At 42.4% G+C, this 22623-nt stretch overlaps 1 protein-coding gene across 4 annotated transcripts in view; it reads right to left on the bottom strand.

Moving 5' to 3' along the window:
- The window catches only part of dip2cb (disco-interacting protein 2 homolog Cb), a 113821-nt gene that overhangs the window by 61650 nt on the left and 29548 nt on the right, over nucleotides 1-22623 (bottom strand). For all 4 annotated transcript variants that reach the window (XM_061796706.1, XM_061796707.1, XM_061796708.1 and 1 more), the window contains exon 2: nucleotides 469-540. In XM_061796706.1, the coding sequence (XP_061652690.1) occupies nucleotides 469-540 (72 nt within the window). The remainder of the gene's footprint in view (nucleotides 1-468; nucleotides 541-22623) is intronic.

Genomic DNA, 22623 nt, shown 5'->3' on the forward strand with positions numbered 1-22623 from the left:
ACATTGCAGATTTTTACGCGACCGAGTTTTCATGTTTTTAAATCTGAATTTAGATTGTTGCATTGTTGTATGTTCTGTTGGTGTGTGTTGCTGCTCCGTGTGTGTTAAAGTAGCAGTTGTTTGAAGGTTTACAATTACCATAACATCTATGCGAATTTCCACTAGCCCATCTATGGTGTTTTTCATGACGTTTTATGTTAGCAGTAAACTATCAGACTTTCGCTAGATGGAATATGGTTTAGTTGAACATTTTGGCGTTCTTAAATAAAAAATGTAACTGTTTTGTTTTATGTGTCCGTGGGAGTGACAGATTAAACACACTTTGCTTCTTATTTGGAGTATGGTGTCAACTGTGTGAGTGAGAACAGTCACAAAGGAATACTTCAAACAGCGTCTTTTAACATGTTTAAGTGTGTTTTAATGAGTTAAAATGTGTTTAAAGTGTGTGGAAGGGGTAAAACTGCTTACCTGGCCCTTGTGGGAAAAATGCGCCAATCAACTTGGACCTTTTTTTCTCGTAACCTTTTTGTGTGATGTCACCTGTGACGAGAGGAATAAAAGAAGACTTTATTCATCTTCATCTACAATAATAATACTGTAATATTCAAAATAAAAGGGTTAGTCAATAACAATAATCAAATGAGTACATTGACTGTATAAATGTTATCAACATCGCTGTTCCACAGGAAACGTACCACTTCCTGTAGTATGCTCTTATTCTGAAAGACCAAGCTTACCACTTCCTTAGCTGAGCAATCGATATGTGAAACTTTCACGAAAAACCGTTGCGTAAAACTCTTCTGGTGCAACAAGTAAGAGACGACGTCAAGAAGACACTGAAAGTATACTTGTTTGTTGCTACTCACTTTGTTGTTGACGCACACAGCGGAACAAAACCTAACTGGCTCGCTCAGATAACAAATAGTGTTTACAAATTAACATGAAAGTAATGCACTTAAATAATAAGAACATATTTTCCCTAACAACAAATGACATAGGGGCAGTTTCTAGAGGTGGTGTCTGTATATCGTTAGCATGGAGTTAACTCCCGATCTACTCGTGCTGACCCAACCAAAACACAAAGTGGATAGCCAGGGATTTCCAAGACAACCAAAGACATTCGAGCGAGTTCGCCTCCAAACACAAACTAAAATCCTGTAGGAACAAGCGCTCATCTTTGACGTCACAACACACAGATTCATAACGCTGAGTCATGTCTGTGTGTGTGTGTCTGAAAAGTTGCTGACTCATGACGCCGACGACGCAGAGAGCGGTTGGTTGTCCGTTGGCTGGCTCGAGTCAGCACGATTTCCATCTGAACTCAATCAGGCGGCGTTTGTTTTCTTCCCGCGGGGACGCCTGCCGGGCGGGGCTTCCCGCCTTACCAATTTGACGTGTTGGAAGAGAAGAGACGCCACCCGTACATTGACTGACCACTTTATTAGGTAAACCAACACTCTCCGATCCAGATCCAAATTGACTGGCTAGCCAATCCAGGTTGACACGTGACCAAGCCAAATTTCTTTTAGCCACCAATCCCGATCCAATAGGACAGGCAACCATCCAGATTTACAAAACAAATCCAGGTTGACTGGCTAAAAGACAGATTGGCGACCAATTTATGTTGAGTTACCCAATACAGATTGATTGACAGCCAATCCAGATTGCCCAGCAACCAAAACAAATTGACTGGTGAAGATTGCCCATGGACGATTCCAGTAATAATTTATGACCAATCCTAATTGCTTCCCAATAATCCTGAACCGGATAACAGCATGAAAATAAATGTAAATCAAATGAGTTTGTTGCATATATTAAAATGAGCGGATGAGTCATAAAATAGAAAAAGGAGGAAGTAGAGATACATTAAATCCTCAGAGGATTTGTACCAGGCAGGGGGGGGGGGGGAAGATGTTTCCATGGACCACTTGAGAAATCCGACTTAATGCAGACGCGCAGCACTCGGATCAGGAAAACGAAGACATTGAAAACAATGAAAGTCATTGAGCGGACGCACTGGAAGTGACCTTAACCGACCGATTGGATGCGCCTTCTCCAAAAATAGTTTGGTCTTAAATGATACGCACATGATTACATCACAACCGCGACAACACCGTCGCCCAGAATAGATCACAATCCTCAACTGTAGAACAAAATTGTCTAGAATAAAGTGTTACCTCGCTATATCGCGGTCACCGTATCGTGGGATTCTGAGTGTACACTATGCTGTAATTTTGTTATAAATTGTTCGATATGCGGCCAGACGTTGCCTTGTCCGATTTCACAAATGAAAGTGAAGATATGGACGAAATGCCCATTTTGTTGGAAAGCCTGCTGGCGCTTATCCCTGTTTTTGAAAGCGGAAGATGTTATGTCATATAATCTGGCCACAAATCAAAATGCCAAATGTGTTTTAGTGGGTGAGATGTTTGCAAATTGTGTCTAACTAGGTGAAAAGTTCTTCAGGGTCTACCGCAAAGTCAATAAATGGGCTCAGACAATCGGCTTTTGCATGTTAGTGGATGACAAATATTGTAAATCGTCAATCAGCTCGTTGGAGCTGAAGTCTGTGGAGTATGACACGAAAGTCCGCTAGAGGGCGCCACCACAAGACCATTTGTCACTTTTCACATGACCCATTTGAGCAATGCTGAATCGCTTTGTGTGTGTGTGTGCCCGCGCACCTAGTGAGACTTGCATGACCATATAGAGTCAGTCATTCAGTCGGTCAGCCTGCAGGAGACATGGGAAAGAGAGCAAGAAAATCCAGAAGGAAAGAAGGATGAAGAAGAGGAGGAGGAGTAATGTTGCCTCTATCCAGCTGGTGAAATGGAAACAGCTGATTTTCTTGTTTGTATGCCGACAGGAAGCCAGAGACGGAAGACCCGGGAATCACCACACGACGGAAAGATGAATGTAAAAAAAAAAAAAGATAGATATTCCCGGAGCGGGGGAAAGGAGGAAGGAGAAGTGAAAGAAGAGAAGAAGTGAAAAGAGAAGGTGAAGAATTGATGAGAAGAGATGAAGTAGGCTTGCACGGTGTAGGGTACCTTGCCGTCAAAAACAATACTATGCAGTCATCCGTCACTTTACTTTTTAATTTTGTGTCGTGTATTTGTCAGTGCTCTTTTTTTGTTGCTGCAGAATGACTCATGGAGCAATAAGGGCGAGCAAGGAGGAAAGAATGCGGAAAAGAGAGCGTGTCAAAAATTTGGGATCATTTCAGACTTAAAAGAAAAAAAAAAGAAAAGTAGATCTGGATTACTGGCTTCCTAGAACTCGCATCTAAAGCAAAAGAAAACATCATTATATCATTTAATATAGCCTACCACCGCTACTTAGAACCAACTGTAATCCTTCCATAGGTGGTCAAGGATAGACACAGCCGCCAGTCCACTTTCAATCGCTTTATTCAACAAACGGTAACACCGGGCACACATAACAAGCAGATTCATACACTAGCTGCACGGCCACAAGCGAGCCTGCCAGGGTCAGTCAACGCGGAAACTGGCTAACAGTTAGCGAGTTAACAGCCAGCCATCTCGACACTCTCAATCGCTAACGCCCATCTTACTTACCAGGCCGGGCCCTGCCTTTTAAAGCCACGTACATTTAAAGTCACAGATACTACAGTGTAGAATGTGAGGATGGGCAAAGGTAATGCATCACTGACTACTAACAATAAACGTAGGACACGATACACCAGGGATGGGCAACTTAATTTCGTCAGCACTACCACGGAGCCACTTTAAATATGGTCAAAATATGCGCATATCTGTTGTTGTTTTTTACCCAGTGTACACCACAGAATCTTAATATATTTCATGCTCCAATGCATGCTTAATAGAGCCACTCTTTGACAACAATGGGTTTGAAGCAATCCAAAAATAACCACATACAGATACTGGGAATTTTTTTTAAATGACCATTCATTCACATTAAGTGCAAGAACTCATTTTCTGCATTTTTTTTTCCCCCCCTCACAAAAAATCAACGCATTCAATATTCTAATATCATACTGCTTGTCCTGCAGGTCATTAAAAATCCCCAAACTATTAGGTGAACTCACTTTGCAGTATAAGGGGCAGCTCACTGAGGAATGGTGCTACTAAACTTCAAAGTGGTCAAGTATTGCAGAGGAAACATTTGTTTGCTTTTAATTAACTAAAGGGTCACTCAAAAGTTTGGCCGCGGGCCGCCAGTTACCCATCCCCTGCCATACACTATTGAAACGAACGCACGCGCGCACGCACGCGCACACGCACGCACGCATACTGTAAGCCAGCAGCAGTTTACAACAACAGAACACTGAGTCAGCAAGTCACAACGCCGCCAGGTGTTTTTCAATGGAGACGTTTAACCGTCACTCAACTGACACAAAACGACTGCTAAAAAAAATATATATATAATATATAAATAAAATAAAAGGTCTGGCTGTCTTTGATCCATCAAAACATTTTGTTTTTCTTCCCTTCAGTGAGGAAGGAGGAAAACCAGTTTGTTTTCTTTTTCTTCCTGGAAAAACATTTGAGCTCCATAAAAAGAAAAGGAGGAGGAGGAATGTTTTCACCACGTCTACAGTCATGGCTTTGCCGGCTTCACGCTAACGTAACTAGCGACCAGTCAATTTGGTGTCTATAAGTGACCTGACATTGACTGGCCCACCTGTCTCACATTTGCAGTGGTTACCGTGGTAACATTGGTGCTGAATGATCCATAAGAGCAATTAACACCATTTAAGTAAAGAAAAGTGAAACTTGACATGTACAAGGTCAATGGCGCATAAGGACAACCAAAGCACTGGTCGCCACTTGATGTCAGGGAACATAGTGACAAACAATGGACTGGTCGCCTATCAATGTCAGCCTTTGTTGTCAGAAGGAAGTCAGCTGACCTCCGGAAGGCACATGATTTGACTGAAAAATCACAGTGTTCCACTCCAGTCCTGCAGGTGGCAGTAAGGCACATTGCACACAGCAGTTGTCAAACATGCCTCTTTTTTTTTCCCCCCCACCATAGCACCGTTGATCATAAGGTCAAAGTGCTTAACAAGGTAAAACATTTTATTTGGAACAAAGCACGTCGAGTCATACGTCAAATTAAAGGTCTTGATCTGTTATTATTTTTGTCATTATGCCATCATTTGATGACGCAAAAACAAACAAAACAAACAAAAAAAACAGTTCATTATGTCAAATCAAGACTAATTGAGAGAGTCGTTGGGTCAATGAAACGTCCCTCAAAAGCAGGACAACAACATGCAGCCTGGAATTCCTGGGACTTGAAAACATGCGCAGACACACACGCACGCACGCACACACACACACACGCACGCACGCACACACACACACACGCACACACCAGCTGCTGCTTGAATAACTCTGATGACCATCATTAACTGTACAGATTGGGTTTCCACTAAACGTGTGCATGACTGAGTGAGCGAGAGAGAGGAGTGAGACACTAATGTGTCTAAACAGCTTGCACACACACACACACAGACACACACACACACACACACACACACACACACACACACACACAGGTTGGTTGTGGCCATTGGATGATGTCGTTTTCGTGTCAATTCAAAGCATGACAAACCAGACGGTTTGCCAAAGTCGTCCCAGTAAACAAAACGTGCTTCTGTTGCGTCTCTCCCGAAACAAGCTGACATTTGAAGTGAAAAACTGGAAGTGAAACATGTTAGCCGTCATCCTAAGGCCTGACATCACATCAAGCCCGCCGCTCATTTGCATATAGACGAGGGCCCTTAACCCGCCCACACGCACTCACCCACCGTACTATACTCTCGTCATGCTTTTGTAATATTTGGCTGCATGGCGTCGGACCATATTTTGGTCAATTTCATATTTAGTCATAAATCGCCAGTATTGGTGAGTGACCACGTGGGTCTGTTATTTTCACAAATAATCGGCCCGATTGAAAGTGTTGAAACTTGCTCTCCCTGATGATCTAATGTTTTGTCACGGCTCAATAAAGGTGGCGTTTTTTTTTTTTACGGCGTACCGAAAAGTGATGCTTTTGAGGCTGCGGTGATTCCGCCCGACGACAGCGATTTGTAACAGCGGCACAAGAGATGATCTGATGTCAGCTGATATGTGACATCGACCGCTCTCTTCATCTTCCTCCTACTCCTCCTCCTCTTCTACTTTCTCCTTCACCCCTCATCTTCCTCTTCCTTGTTTTTGTTAATTTTTACTTTGTAAATAAGGTTTTTCCAAAAATCTAAAATTTTATCCTCTACCTTTTCATCTTCCTCCTCATCCACTTCTTTTGTCTTCCTCCTATTCCTACTCCTCCCTTTTCCAACTCCTTATCTTCTGCCGCTCTCATATTCCTCATCTCTTCCTCCTCCTCTTTCTCCACTCCCCCACCTCCTACTCCTTCTCTTCCTCCCTTTTCTCCTCTGCCTTTCTGTTAACTTTATTTTGTAAATAAAGTTTTTCTAAAAATCTCCACCACTTTCTCATTTTCCTCCCTCTTCATCATCTTCCTTCTCCTATGTAGTACTTTCCTTTTGTAAATAAAGTGTTTGTCTCAATGTCATAACTTCTCTTCCTTCTACTTCCGGATGAGGAGAAAGCGGAGAAAGTGTAGGAGAAGGAGAAAAATGAGTAGGAGGAAGAGAAGGATGTGGAGAAGGAGCAGGGAAAGAGGAGGAATAGCAGGCTCACATGGCTCTGGTTTCATGACCTACTCAACATGAGTAAAATGCCTGTGTGTGTGTGTGTGTGTGTGTGTGTGCGCATTTCCCCAAACTGGATTTGTCCCCAGGGGTCTTGTGGGGATTTCTTTCTACCCTGAAGCCTCCAGCATGCAACACAAAATCCAAAAATAGATGCCAAGAGCTGCGCTGCGTGTCGACTTTTTGTTTCAGGTTTTTTCCCCATGACCCCCCCCGCCCCCCAATGTCGAGAAAGCGCAATCGGAGGGAGGTGGGCAGGCAGGGGTCTATTTCCCAAAAACAAATGGAGCAAGCGGACACGAGTACGGAAGAACCAACATGATCCCATCATAAACGAGCAACATTTTGACCACAGAAACTCATGGGTCCAGAATTCATCTGTTCCAGGGTCAATCTGACACCACTCAAAATACTGACAGTAGACACACAAACAAACGCAGACACACACACACACACACAGCGTTGATATTTTAAGTGTGCTCAGTGTCGGATGGCACTCAACCACTGGCCCACTTGTACAACAACTTCCTGTTTCCTGGACCTGTCCCAATGTCCACATTTTATTCTTTTTTGTGTACAGTATGTGTGTGTTTATACATACGTGTGTGACTAGGCATGTATGTGTGCATGTGTTTGTGTGCGCATATGTATTTGTGTGCGTGTGGTTGTATGTGTGCAGTGTGTAAATGCATGATTATGTGTATATTTGTTACTGGTTCTGTATGTATTTATGTGTGTATTCATATGTGTAAATGCACGTGAGTATGTGAGTGTATTTTTGCTTTTTTGTCTGTGTGTGTATTTGTGTGAATAAGTGTGTGTGTACGCACGTGTGTATGTAATCGTGTATGTGTGTGTGGGTGGGTGTACTGGCATACTGTGTCATCACCTTCAGTGTGTGAAGTGTTATTGTGTCTGTGTGTATATGTATGTGTGTTGCAGGATGTGTGCGACCTGACCCCTGTTGCCCTTTTGACAATTTCCCGTTTCCACGCACACACCTGTGGTCATATGTCCACCACATGAAGTCAATGGGGACACAAGTATTGGGACACATGCACGCGTGAGTTAAGATCCTCCGACTGGAGGAACAAGAAGTTGGGGAAGTGACAGGAAGTAGTCAACAGGAAGTGGCGACTTGTCATGCTACACACACACACTAACGGGTGTTGTTCACTGCACATATCATATATTTTTTCATGTCCATTAAACTTTCATGTAGTCTCCAACACGCCAACTAACGTGAGTGATGCTCCACACCCACACCCACACCCACACCCACACACACACACACCACCACAACGCACTTTGGAGATGTCTCTCAGCACTCACGTCGGACACATCAACTCCGCCTTTTCACCTTTATTTGACCCCATCTGTAGTTGTGTCGTGCCTGTTGTCAAAACGCGCCACACACGCACTGAGTTTTTCCAGTCATGAGCAGCTGCTCAAATGAAAAAGAAGAGGAGGGAAAAAAAAAAAAAAAAAAAAAGGAAACATTAAGGTACTGAAATGCCCTTGCATGTGGGCAAGGAGAGCCACAAGCGCCAATGCACATTCCGCCGTTTATTGAATGAAACAAAACAAAACAAATGCAAAATGAGAACACTCGCAAGGAGCTTCTGTCGGCCACATTTGTCCGGACGCTCACACGCAGACTAACTGGCTAACCTGATTCCACTTCCAGTTGTCACTCACTAGGCCACGCCCCTTAAAGGCACCCATCCAACACACAAATGCTTGAGCACGTACAGTAATTACATGTTACAAAACCAGTTTATTTCTTTAGTCTGTTTTATTTTATTTTTTTTAATTCAATATTTAAAGTTATTTTTTCTCCGGTGGGTTGGAACGGATTAATGGCACTTCAATTAATTTCAATCATTAAAATTGATTTGATATATGAATACATTTTTACAACCGTGTTCACGAAACAAACATGTATGTATATAAGACATACTAGTGATGTTTAAGGTTCCCAAAAAAGTGTCTCCGGTTGTGTTGCTGAGCCTCCATAAATAATTTTCATAGTTCACATTTATGAAGCTGATATACTGCATTATTTAAGTGCGACACACTTACAGTGACTGGACCAGACCACTATTTTACCCCAAATACGTCACTTACACGATGCACACGCACGCATACAGTATGATGCCATTTAAAAGGCGTAAGGAAATAATGTACTGTACAAATACCGAATTTTTTTTTTAATCAATACTGACATAATATTCCGTTTGTCTAACAACATATGGCATATTCGATATATTTAATTCTGTAAAGTGTATGTTATGTGTACATAACGTGTATGCAACTGTTAGTCTTATGTAAAGTCTATGCTTAAGTCTGTATAAATTGTATGTTTAAGTCTACATAAAGTGTATATTTAAGTCGACATAAAGTCTATATTTTAGTCGACAAAGTGTATGTTTAAGCGTACATTGAGTTCTCGTGTGTGTATGAGATGATATTTTCCAGTTAGGTGAAATAAAAAAAAAGTGTTGTTTCCTGTGTTTTGATTGGCTGAGAGATTAATTCCCACCCTTCACTCACACTCTTCTTGTTCTTCTTGTTTTCTTTGGCCGTCCTGACTCCCCTATTTTTGTCTTTTCCTAATTCTCTCGCTCTCCTTTCGTCCACTGGTGTTGTCCCTCTATCCTCCTCCTCGCACAGTCTCCTTTTTTGGACACGCCGACAACAAAAATGTGGACAAAAGTATTGGGACAATGGCACAAAGTTAAAAGGGAAAAACAATGTGGAATATGGACAAAAGCATTGTTACACGTAAGGGAAGAGGCAAAAGTATTCAGACTCTTATTAGAAAATGAAAATTGGTGGAAATGTGGACAAAAGATTTGAGGCACAGGAAGCAAAGAAAATGTGCCAAAAGAATTGGGACGCTGAGGAAAACGTTTGGACAAAAATATGGGGACACCTTTAGGTTGTCAAAAGTCCGGGACAACTCTGGTAAAACGCAAAAGTATTGGAACACACAAAAAATAAAAAGTGAAGAAACTATTGAGTTGGACAAAAGTATTGGGACACCTACAGGAAGTGAAAAGGGGCGGGAATGCGGATGAAAGGATTCAGAATCATCTTTATTTGCCAAGTATGTCCAAAACACACAAGGAATTTGTCTCCGGTAGTTGGAGCCGCTCTAGTACAACAGACAATCAATTTACAGAACACTTTGGAGACATAGAGACATTGACAAAAAACAATTGTGCAAAAAGATGCAGAGTCTTCTAGCACTTAGAGCAGTTCGAATGACTAATATTGCAATAGACCGGTGCAATGACCATTGTGCAAGGGGCGCTGAGACTTCAAGGATTGTATGCGGTTTAAAGTGACGAGTAGTGCGATAATCTGGGACAATGTTGGTTGTGCAAATGTTACAGATACTCCTCAATCAGTTTGCAAATGGAGCAGATGCTACTCTGGCATGAGTGGCCAGTATATGCAAATAGTGCAGCATGGCGAGACAACTACAGTGAGAGTGCGAGTAATACATAATTGGCCCCACAGAAATGTGACAACGAACTCAAGTCAAAAAAAAATTGCCAGCTTGTTGTAATGGAATTATAGGTTAGGTGTTTAAGAAGTTGATCGCAAGAGGGAAGAAGCTGTTGGAATGTCTACTATTTCTAGTTTGCATTGATCGGTAGCGCCTACCTGAGGGAAGGAGCTGGAAGAGCTGGTGACCGGGGTGCGGAGGGTCCGAGAGGATTTTGCGCACCCTTGTCTTAGTTCTGGCAGCGTGCAAGTCCTCAATGGTGGGTAGGGGGGTACCGACAATCTTTTCAGCAGTTTTGATTGTCCGTTGCAGTCGGAGTTTGTCCTTTTTTGTAGCAGCACCAAACCAGACTATGATGGAAGAACACAGGACTGATTCGATGACCGCTGTGTAGAACTGTCTCAGCAGCTCCTGTGGCAGGCCGTGCTTTCTCAGAAGCCGCAGGAAGTACATCCTCTGCTGGGCCTTTTTGAGGACGGAGTTGATGTTGGTCGCCCACTTCAGGTCCTGAGAGATTGTAATTCCCAGGAACTTGAAGGTCTCGACGGTTGACACAAGGCAGCTGGACAACGTGAGGGGCAGCTGTGGCGAAGGATGCCTCCTGAAGTCCATGATCATCTCTACAGTCTTGAGCGTGTTCAGCTCCAGGTTGTGTCGGCCGCACCACAGCTCCAGCCGCTCCGCTTCCTGTCAATATGCAGACTCGTCACCGTCCTTGATGAGGCCGATGACAGTGGTGTCATCTGCAAACTTCAGGAGTTTGACAGTCGGGTTCGCTGAGGTGCAGTCGTTCGTATAGAGAGAGAAGAGCAGCGGAAAGAGAACACAACCTTGGGGTGCCCCAGTGCTGATGCTGCGTGTGGATGAGGTGGCCTCCCCCAGCCTGACCTGCTGTGTCCTGCCTGTCAGAAAGCTGTAAATCCACTGGCAGATGGCAGGTGAGACGCTGAGCTGGAGAAGCTTGGATGAAAGGAGTTAAGGGATGATGGTGTTGAACGCTGAGCTGAAGTCCACGAACAGGATCCTCGCGTAGGTCCCTGCACTGTCGAGGTGTTCTAGGATGAAGTGCAGTCCCATGTTGACTGCATTATCCGCAGACCTGTTCGCTTGGTAGGCAAACTGCAGGGGGTCCAGCCGGGGACCTGTGACACTCTTGAGGTGGTCCAGCACGAGACGTTCAAAGGATTTCTTGACCACAGATGTCAAAGCGACAGGCCTGTAGTCATTCAGACCCGAGATTGCAGGTTTCTTGGGGACTGGAATGATGGTGGAGCGTTTGAAACAGGATGGAACTTCGCACATTTCCAGAGATCTACTGAAGATCTGAGTGAAGACTGGAGCGAGCTGGTCCGCGCAGACTTTGAGGCAGGATGGGGACACATGGTCCGGGCCTGCCGCTTTGTTAATATTCTGTTGTTTGAAGATGCGTCTCACATCCTGTTCATGGATGGTTAACGCAGAAGTTAGAGGTGTGATTGTGGTCGCGGGTGCGGCCGGGTGGGTGTGTGGTGTGAAACTGTCCTTTTCAAATCTGCAGTAGAAGGTATTCAAGTCATTGGCTAGTGTGCTATTGTTCTCAGCTTGGGGGGATCGTCGCTTGTAATTAGTCAGCGATTGGAATGCATGCCAGACTGATTTAGAGTCGTTTTCGCTAAACTGTTTTTCCAACTTTGCTGCATGGTTCCTCTTTGCAATGTTAATTTCTTTAGTCAGCTGGTTTCTAGCTCGATTATATAGGGCCCTGTCCCCGCTCTGATATGCGTCCTCCTTAGCTTGGCGAAGCTGCTTAAGTTTAGCAGTGAACCACGGCTTATTGTTGTTGAATGTGCGAAATGATTTTGTTGGTACACAGACCTCTTCACAGAAACTAATATAGGATGTGACAGTGTCCGTATATTCATCCAGGCTGCCAGCTGAATTTTCAAAGACACTCCAGTCTGTGCAGTCTAAACAGCTTTGAAGTTCCATCTTGGCTTCATTGGTCCACTTTTTGACTGTTTTCACTGTAGGCTTCACACATTTAAGTTCTTGCCTGTACGTCGGTATTAAGTGAATTAAGCAGTGATCAGACGAGCCCAGGGCTGCACGAGGTATAGCACGGTATGCGTTTTTTACCGTAGTGTAGCAGTGGTCTAAAGTATTATTTTTCCTGGTAGGACAGTCGATGTGCTGCTTGTATTTAGAGAGTTCGTGGTTGAGTTTAGCTTTGTTAAAGTCCCCGAGAATAATGAGGGGTGAGTCGGGGTGTTTTTTTTTTCAATTTCGTTGACTTGTTCGGCGAGCGTTAGCAATGCGGCGTTCATGTTAGCTTGAGGCGTTATATAGACTCCAGCCAGTATGAATGATGCGAACTCACGTGGCGAGTAGAATGGTTTACAGTTTAAGAATAGCGACTCCAAATGCGGGCTGCAGTGTGTGCTGAGCACCGTGACGTCCGTACACCATTTTTCGTTGATATAGAGGCATATCCCGCCGCCCTTTGTTTTCCCCGATGATTCCATGTCGCGGTCCGCTCGATGAATGTGGAAGCCTGGAAGCATGACGGCGCCATCGGGTACGGCGTCGCAAAGCCAGGTCTCCGTGAAGCACATGGTCCGAAGTCTTTACTGGTCTTTAACAGAAGATGAAGCTCGTCCATTTTGTTGGGTAGGGAGCGTACATTCGCGAGGTGGATCGACGGCAACGCCAATCTGTATCCTCTCTTGCGGAGTTTCACCTGGATGCCGGCTCGCTTCCCTCTGTGGCGCCGTTTCCGTCTCCATGCGCCGAAAACCGCGGACACCGCTCCGGTGAGTAACTCGGGGAAAAAACTGAGCGGATATTCGAAAGTTGGTGACAGAAAGTCCGGAGTAGCCTCCTTGATGGTTAGCAGGTCTCCCCTTGTGTAAGTGAGTCGTGTAAGGTCTCCAAAGACGGACGAAAAACACAAAAACAAAGACAATACTAGAGAGCGCCTTACCGAGGTGACCACACTGGTAGGCGCCATCTTGATCACACTACTATCATCTTGAGACACTTACAGGGATTAGGGAAAACCTCCGGGAGGAAGTAAAATATGAAGAAAATGTGGAATTTCAGCAAAGGTAATGGGACACCGACAGAAAGGGGAAATTTGTTAAAGGATTAATTTGGACAAAGGTATTGGGACACCTATGGAGGGTGACCAAAGTAATGAGACATATACATACAGTAAAAAGTAAAGAAATAATGGAGTTGGACAAAAATATTTTTGGAACACCTACAGAAAGGGAAAACTAGCTGAAATTTGGACAAAAAGCAAATGGAATCAAAGTATTGGGACACCTTCAGGAGGAAGTAAAATGTGAATCAAATGTGAAAAGTCACCAAAATGTGGACAAAAACATTTGGGATGCCCGCAGGAAGTGAAAAGGCATCGCTAACTTCTCACTTTAATGAATTCACCCCCTGCCAATATGAAACTTTACATCATTTTCTAATTATATCAAATCAAGTTAAGTGAGGCAGTTTGTGTGTGCGCGTGTGTGCGTGTGTTTGTGATACATTCATTTAGCAGAGTGGAGTGTCAAGCAAACTGGGAAGCAGCTGAGTGGAGGCGGCATCATGGAGAAAAGGAGCTTTGTGAGCTCATTTGGCAACACAACGCATCATTGCACCCGTCCAAAGATAACGCGCTCTGCTGAGGGAAGAATGCATGCGCCAATGGGCCACGTTGTTTCTAGATCGTCTCAAGTGATTGAGGAAGAAAAAAGAGCAATATGGCGCGTTAAATTAACGCCTGCTGATAAAACAAAACACCATTTTGTCTCATGAAAATCTGTTAGCTTAATGTGAAACGCCATAGATGGGCCAACAAAAATTAGCATAGATTTTACTTTTTTTTTTTATATTCTAAACCTTCAAACAACTGCTACTTTAACACAAACGGAGCAGCAAGACAAAAACATCATCCAATAATACTCATAGGCATATAGTCTCTGCTTTTAGGAAAGGACTATTAGTGGAGCTTAGTTGGGGACCTTCTCTGCCTCCTCTTCTTGCTTTTAACTGATCTTTCAAGACCCACACAATATTGTGTTCTGGTTAAAGAAAATGTTAACTCTTCTTTTTTTTTTTAGCTTTTTCCATTATTTGGTAATCGGCAGAACAAAAAAAAACTACTTTTTGACCAGGAAGCAGAGAAAGTGATCCTTTTTTTTTGTTTTTTTTTGGAAAAGCACAACCGTGACTTTGACACTAATATTGTTTGCTTTTGTGACACCTCAAAACATAACGCCACACGGCTCGAGTGGATTGCCGGCGGCTTTCGCCATTCAATTCATGAACTGCGCCATCTTTTTCACGATCGCGACACACACTTTCTATTACCTACTACAATCTGTAAGTGGAGTGTGTAAGTGTGCATGAAAATATGACAACAAATGATGAGTTACTATAACAAACAATATGAAATATGCGACGTGACAGTCACAGAGATAAATGTGACACCATCGCACTTCTATTCATAGTGTCACACGCCATCCAGTGTGTGTGAGTGGGGGCGGAATTATTTCCACTTGACTAGCCCCATTACTGGCAGCGGGACGGCGCCCCAGTGGTCAGCACGTCTGCTTCACAGTTCTGATGTTCAGTGTTCGAATATCGGCCTTCCTGTGTGGAGTTTGCATGTTTTCATTTTCTCCAGGTGCTTCTTCCCCTCAATCCAAAACTCGATATTGTCTTTAGGTGTGAATGCGGATGGTTGCAATGTTTGTCTAACGGTGACCTGCAGTTGCCTGGCGACCAGTCCAGGGTGTCACCCCGCCTCTCGCCCAAAATCAGCTGGGGTAGGCTTCAGCTCTCCCATCACCTGCTCATTTCTTCTGATCATCCTTGAGATGGTTCTACACCTTCATTGTAAGACCTTACAGCTCACAGTGCATGTCAGAGCAAATGAGAATTATGAGGTCAAAGGAACTGCCTGAAGAGCTCAGAGACAGAATTGTGGCAAGGCACAGATCTGGCCAAGGTTACTAAAATAAAATTCTGATGCACTTAAGGTTTCCTAAGAGCAAAAACACAAAAACAAAGGAGTTGACCTTGCCGTTCAATTACTTTTGGAGGGGACCGTATGTGTCTAACCTTTTCAAAATCTCAGACAAACTAATAAGACGGCACCACAAGGTGCCACTTCGAGGTCATATTCGTCAAAATATGTCATGTTTGAGACTACCGCACAATGGCACATGACCACAGAGAGCCAATCACACGCGTTGACTTTTGAAGGACATGAAAACAAATCTGAGCTTTTGCAGCTATTTTTGAAACAATAATTGTAATCATGGAAATTTCCGAAAAGCAACTGAAATTGAATTACACATTTCTCCCAGTAACGTAATTGATTGCAATTACATACATTCTGCAATTCAATTATGTAATTTAATTACATTTAATTAGCTACTCAAAATCGTCACACCACCACCATGACACAAGACCTGTGTGTGTGTGAGTGTTTGTTACTATTCAGTCACACATTCCTGCTGAGGACACTCACACTTGTCAGATCCTCAGCTGTGCCTAAAGGTCAGGCATTAACACACACACACACACACATCACAATAGGTTCTCATAAATTTGACTAAGTGGGTCAAACAAGCAGATTAAATGTAAATTAATTGAGTGTGAACATGCAGCACACACACACCACATTTTGTGTGCGTGTATAAAAAGTATACTCATGCGTGTCTTGTGGTAAGATTTATATATTTTGAGTTTTTCGGTTGGGATAAAATTTGAATGAAAGGTTTGAGTTTAGGATCTGCATTGGACACGCCTGTTTGGCAATGTGTGTGCGCGTGTGAGTGCTTGGTGTTTCATGTGACATACAATGGCTACCGTGTGTACGTGGACTGCAAAGTGTGTTGGATGTGTGTCATGATACTAACGCGTACACACAAACGGTGGTACAAGTACAAAGAAAGTCCTACTCCTATCTGACACACACACAGACCAAATAGGAGTGCACTGTGTGATGTCATGTCGTGTGTGTGTGTGGAACAAGAGGAAAAAAAGTCCAGAGTCTGTTCCACAGGATGAGAAACAGGTTGCATTGTGGGAATTTTCCAACGTGTCAACAAACCATGAATAAGTGAGCACTACTTCCTATTATTGCTGTGTGATGTCATCAAAGAGGGCCAACGACACGGTGTCCAAGTATGTTTGTCCGGTGTGGAACAGGGTACACCCCGGACTGGTCGCCAGATAAAGTCAGGGTGCGCATTGACAAATCACGGACTGGTCGTAAACTCACAAAAAAAATAATAAAAAAAAAACTCAAGCGGAGGAGAATTTGAACCGCGAGCGTCAGAACTGAGAGGCAGACGTTATAAACACTACTGACTCGTGCTGTCGATTGTTCATTCATTCATTTGAAAGACGTGGAAACATTTCAATCATAAAAATCGCCTTCCTTCACTCATGGTTTTTTGTTTTGTTTTTGTTTTTTCAAAAAAAAACAAAATACTTAAGTGGCGTAAACAGGCGACCCATCATCCTCATTTTTATTGCTGTGGATAACATGTACTGCTAATCACACACATTTAAACACGTACACGCACACACACTTAAACACAAACAGGACATGCAATTCCTTGTGGGTGCACGCACATGCACACACAATTCCTTGTGGGTGCACGCACACATTTATAAACACACACACACAAACATCAGATATTTAAATATACACACATCCCATAATTCACTGTGGGTGCTAGGGTGCACACGCATACACATTTAAACGCAACGTCCCGCAATTCCTTGTGGGTGTGCGCGCGCACACACACACACACACACACACACACACACAAACGCACATTTAAACACAATCACACAAACACTTAAACACATGAACACACACACACACAGATGTTGGCGGGGCCTGAAGTGAGGCATCTGTCGCTGGTCGTCAGCGAGCACATTCCTGCTCAACAAACACACACACTCAAAGTACAAAAATATACAAAATCATGCCTTTGCGCTTACACCCGCACACCAACACACACACACGCACGCACACACACACACACTTTGACTTTCATACTAAAACAGAACGTTGCCATCTCCCTCAATGTAGCCTGAACACTACGCTTGTTGTTACTGTGTGTGTGTGCATATTTACGTATCTGTCTGTGTGTGCGTGTGTGTGTGTGCACATGACAGTACACCTGTGTGACTGTGTCCGCATGTGCATGTGTCTGCACGTGTATATGCATGTATACGTGCCTGTGTATGCGTTTGTACGTCTATATATGTGAATGTGTGTGCGTGCATGTACTGTATGTGTGTGTGTGCATGTGGCGTGTATGTGGCTTGCTGTATACATGAGTGCATGTGTGTGCATGTGCAGTACGTGTGTGTGTTTGGGTCTGTATGTATGTATGTGAGTGTGGTTCTGTGTGTGTGACTGTGTACATAAATGCGTGTGTGTGTGTGTGTGTGTGTGTGTGAGTGTGCGTGTGTCTCTAATCAAGTGTCCTTTGTTGCTAATCAAAAAGCATCTGTTTCAAGCGAGTGCCAATCACATGACGCCGGCTCGTCGGGCCCGGGGGCGGTCATGCGGCCGTTGACTGTTAACCGACGAAAAACAGACAAACGCAAGTTGCGCTTTCGCGTGACACAAACCCCCGTAGCAACTTTATACTTCTACAATGTCTTTTTTTTTTTTTTTTACAAAAGATGTGACCAGAGACGACAATCGCCAATGTTTAGGCTTTGTTCATGTTTCCATATATCATATCATATATTTGTATAAATAAATGATATACGTCTATAGGGCTGCGACTAACTATTTCAATATCGATTAATCTGTCTGTTATTTTTTCGGTTATTAGATATCGGATTTTGTATTTTTTTTTAATTAACATCCTTTATTCAAAAGCATCGCATTATTTCCAACTCACAGTGCAAAAAAATGGACAAACTTGGACAAAATTGAATATAACAGTAGCTATTTTGCTGGAGAAAAAGTGTCTGTTTTTCTTTTGTTATTTAGTATCGGGCTAATTGTCTTAATTAGACAATTACAATTAATAATAATGGGCCTGGCCGACAATGGGTCTATCCCGAGTTAAAATGTTGCTTCAAACCTGTACACAAGTCTCCGCTCTGTACAACACTGAATGGTAAGTGCCACCAAGGAAGGCGACAGTTGTTGCTTTTTAAACACAGTGTTGTGTTTAGATAATAAGCGGGTTGAGAGGAGTGCTTTATTTTGGTGAGCAGTAGGCCAGTAGTCATTTTGGTAACTATTGAGCAACTTTTCCTACTCCTTTTGCGACTATTTTTCCAAAAAGGGACCAGCGAAACTTCACGGGACTTGTCAAGTTTGTGAGTTTGTTTTTCTCGTCCAACTCATGACTTTTTTGTCCTAATCAGACGAAGGAACTGTCTTGTTGGTACGAAATATATGACGAGGAGAAGAGACAAGGCGGTGCAAATTGTTAACAAAGAGCACACTGATTTCAAAAGTCATGTGGCCATCTCGCATGGCGTCTCGTTGGTTTTTCCCGCGGCAACGGACGCTTGCCAAGAATATGCAGTTTACTTGTGTGTCGCATAGTAATCATCATCATCATCATTATCATCATCATAATAAATTGAGTTAACTTGAGAATAAATCCAAAGAAGCTTGAACTTTTTTTTTTTTTTTTTTTTTTTATATCAGGAGCCATCTTGTTCCAGCACAAAGTGGCATGTTGTGGTTGAGTTCTGTTCTGGGCGCGGTCCAATTGGGCGAATCGTGTGGATCATCCCATCAGACCAAGATGGGGATTGTTAGCTTTAGGACATTTAATCTGCTGGACTGACTCAAAGCGGAATGGCGAACTAACCGGGTCAACGGGTACACGACCAGTGTTGCCACGGTTACCTTTAAATAATAAAAAAAGTCATCTGATTGCCCATTACACCTTTTTAAAAAGGCAACTTGGTTACTTGATTTTGAAAGTAAATAAAACACATCAGACGTCACTTTTATTCGTTACATTCAGCAATGTAACTTTTTTTCCTAAAAGATTTTGAAACGTTTATTTGCGCTCTTATCACAACATCCTAGATTTACGTAGGTGTGCGTGTTGTTATTTGTCAAAGGAGGGACAACTAAGCCGTTTAGGAGGAAAAGCTAACCCGCTTCAACTGCATACGCTAAGTAAACAAAACATAACCACATACATACTTGTTGTCCCAAATTACATCTTCACTTCACAGCTGCAGCGCTGAACACGCGTGTTTCCATTACATCTTTTAAAATTATATAAAAGAAATGGGCGGCACGTCTGCCTCGTTAGCATGTCTGCCACACAGTTCTCAGGCCGCGGGTTCAAATCCAGTCTCACTTGTGGCGTTTTCATGTTCTCCCTTGTGCCTGCGTGGGTTTTCTCTGGGTACTCCTATTTCCTCCTACGTCCCAAAAACGCAAAGGTAGGTTGTAGGGTGAGTTTATCAGTTAATTCACATTTATTGGTCCGTTTTTTTTTTTTTTTTTTTTTTTTTTTTTAGCAGCAGCTTCTGTTGTTGAAAGCTTGTCCTCGCCAACGTGCCTACCAGCAGAAACGAACTCGTTTACAAAAGCGCAGTCAGTGTTGACAACTTAGCCATTTACTCCCTATATTTAGCCACTTTTCTGACCACTCTGGCGACCATTTTTCCAAAAAGCGACTCGCGACTTTAGTTATCACTAAGGAACCGCAGAAGCACTTTCACAATCAAACGTTTTGTGTATGACAAGAAAGGAGCCCAGTGGAAGGCAAAAATAAAAATTCATGCCAATTATAATGAGCGTCAATTATTCGCGGAGTTTTGATATTCACAGTCGGCCCGGTCCCTATCCACTGTATTTTACCAGTAATCCCATAGATGAATCAAATAAATATCTGTAGTAGTATCTGTGACTTTGTGCGGGTGTGCCTTTTTAAAGGTGGGGCCTGGCCCTGGTAAGTCACATGGGCATCAGTGAGTGGAGTTAGGTGGTTGCTAGTTCTGGTGAGCTAGCCATTCTGCATGTTAAATGATTGTGCATGACTTGTGGCCGTGCAGTTTGTTTATGAATGTGCTTATTACATGCTTTTTGTTACCATACTTCCAATAAAGCTATTGAAAGTGCATCGCAGCTGTGTCTACTATTCTTTACCACCTGTTGAGGCAGGAGTTTCAAATTAATTTTTTGTTCGTGGGTCACATTCACCCCAATTTGATCTCATGTGGGCTGGACCAGTATTCATTGCCCAATAAGTTATAAATAATGATAAATATTTATAGTTATAAATAATGATTTATAGTTATAAATAATGATAAATATTTTTCCCATTTTTGGGGGGAAAATAAATAAATTTGGGAAATATTCCCATTAATTGATTATTATCTTGTTGCAAACCTTGTTTCAAATCATGAGCAAAATGAAATTTCATATCATAGCAAGCTGCAGGGACACTCCGGAAATGGGAGAGAATGTGTTCTTTGATACTTAATTGTAAAAATGTATTACGAAGAAAATGTTTGTGTCAGAATGCTTTAGTTAAAACGTAAAATCAAACCGTCATAATATGGAACTTATTGTTTTTTTTATTAAGATATTTTGTTAATAAAGTCAGCCAGAGCGGTAAGTGGAGTTATCATTGTCCTTTCACCATTGTTCCTGTCACACTGTGTTGGCATGTTTTTGTTTTGCTTCTTTTTTTTTTTTTTTTTTTTTTTTTAAATGTAAAAAAATAAAAAAGACTATTCTTTTGATCTGAAACCCAAATAAATGTCTTCAGTATACAACAAAAACAAAGGAGGGGACTGCATTCACAGTAAGTGCAAAATAGAAACTTAAATTAGCTGCTAATATCATTGTCACCCAATAGCTTACCATAAAAAAAACTGGAAACACAAATAATGAATCTATACGAGGTAAGCATTAGTCCATTGAAACAATTACCAACTATTTGTATGCATCAAATTAACTTGAAGCCTACATCTCACTTCAGTGACTTTCAGCTTTTCACTGTCATGGTTCAACACACTCGCACTCGGATGATTTGTTTGGCAAATTTTCTATGCCAGAGGCCGTTCCTGGTGCAACCCAGCCCATTGTTACCTGGGCTTTAATAAACCCATGTCGCCAGTAACGTCACAAGCTCATTTTTAACTAGACTTTACACCGATCTTATCGGCCTGATCAGTATCGGCCGCTAATTAGCATTTTGTGCTGATCGGCTGATTGGCTTTAATGTCATAATTCGCCGATCCTATCACTGACGTCATTGCTTGGCTTCGCAAAAGACATTTACTCCACGTCGCCATCGTGTACGGTATAGTTTAATCCAAAAGCTAGTTTATTTTTAGCCTTGTCGCGTGTCTTTTGACGTAGTACTGTAAATATCTGACCGTCAATAAAGTTATTAAAATTCAGAAAACAAAAACTTCGATGGTGCAGGACAGACAACACGTAATGTGTGGATCAGAAAACAAGACAATTTTGGTCTTTCGCGATTGCACTATGTCAGACTCCTGCAACAAAATCTTGTATTCCAATACCACCGCATCCCGTTTTTTACGATCATTGGGCTTTATCTTGTCAACTCAAACGCGATCGGATACACTCGTTACCACGGCAACAACAAGCGATCGCGTCGTGTGTATTATAAGAACTAAATGGGGAAAAACGTGTGTTGGTGGTCACCGGTGCTCGGGAGAGTACTTTAATTCAAGGATTGATTTATTGCGATGCGGCTCCCAAGCAGGCAACAAAACGTTATGTAGCCTAGCAAGCTAGTGCAAGCACTAACGGTTGTACCGTGTGCAGTAATGTAATTACAATAAGGTGATTTAATTAGAGTAAGTTAGCACCCATTATTTCTGTCATGTTGTAGTGTTGGTTTGACCCGACTGATTAGAACTGCAGGCCGTACAATCGTTCCAACTAGTGGTGATAGGCTAATATCGATACTTTGTGTTCTCGACCATATACATGCTGTCGTGTTATACATTACACTTTATGGGTCATTTTCATATAATTTGATCAATAACGGAAGATACACTTTTTTTTCCCAATTCTAATTTGGCTATTTTATTATCATGTTTTTATCCAATTGTAATAACGGTTAGGACATGCTTCACAAATTCACACATTTACTCCCATCTCAGAAATAAAACCATTGATTTTCTATCTGCTATTGTGACTGCAAAATGGCTGCTTTATCCTGGCACTTCAGCTCACAGATCCCTCTGGTGCATTGCAACAGCATAATGCGGATCCTTACTTGAGAATTTTTTGTTTTTGTTGTTTTTTGTTTTTTTTACAATTCCTGGTATGACCTTTGGATGGATAACAACTGCATATAATCAAAATATTATATTATTATTATATCAGTCACATTGATTTTTTAAAATACAAATTCAGTGGGCC

Source organism: Phyllopteryx taeniolatus, chromosome 14 (assembly GCF_024500385.1).
Source record: "Phyllopteryx taeniolatus isolate TA_2022b chromosome 14, UOR_Ptae_1.2, whole genome shotgun sequence".
Classification (NCBI taxonomy): Eukaryota; Metazoa; Chordata; class Actinopteri; order Syngnathiformes; family Syngnathidae; genus Phyllopteryx; species Phyllopteryx taeniolatus.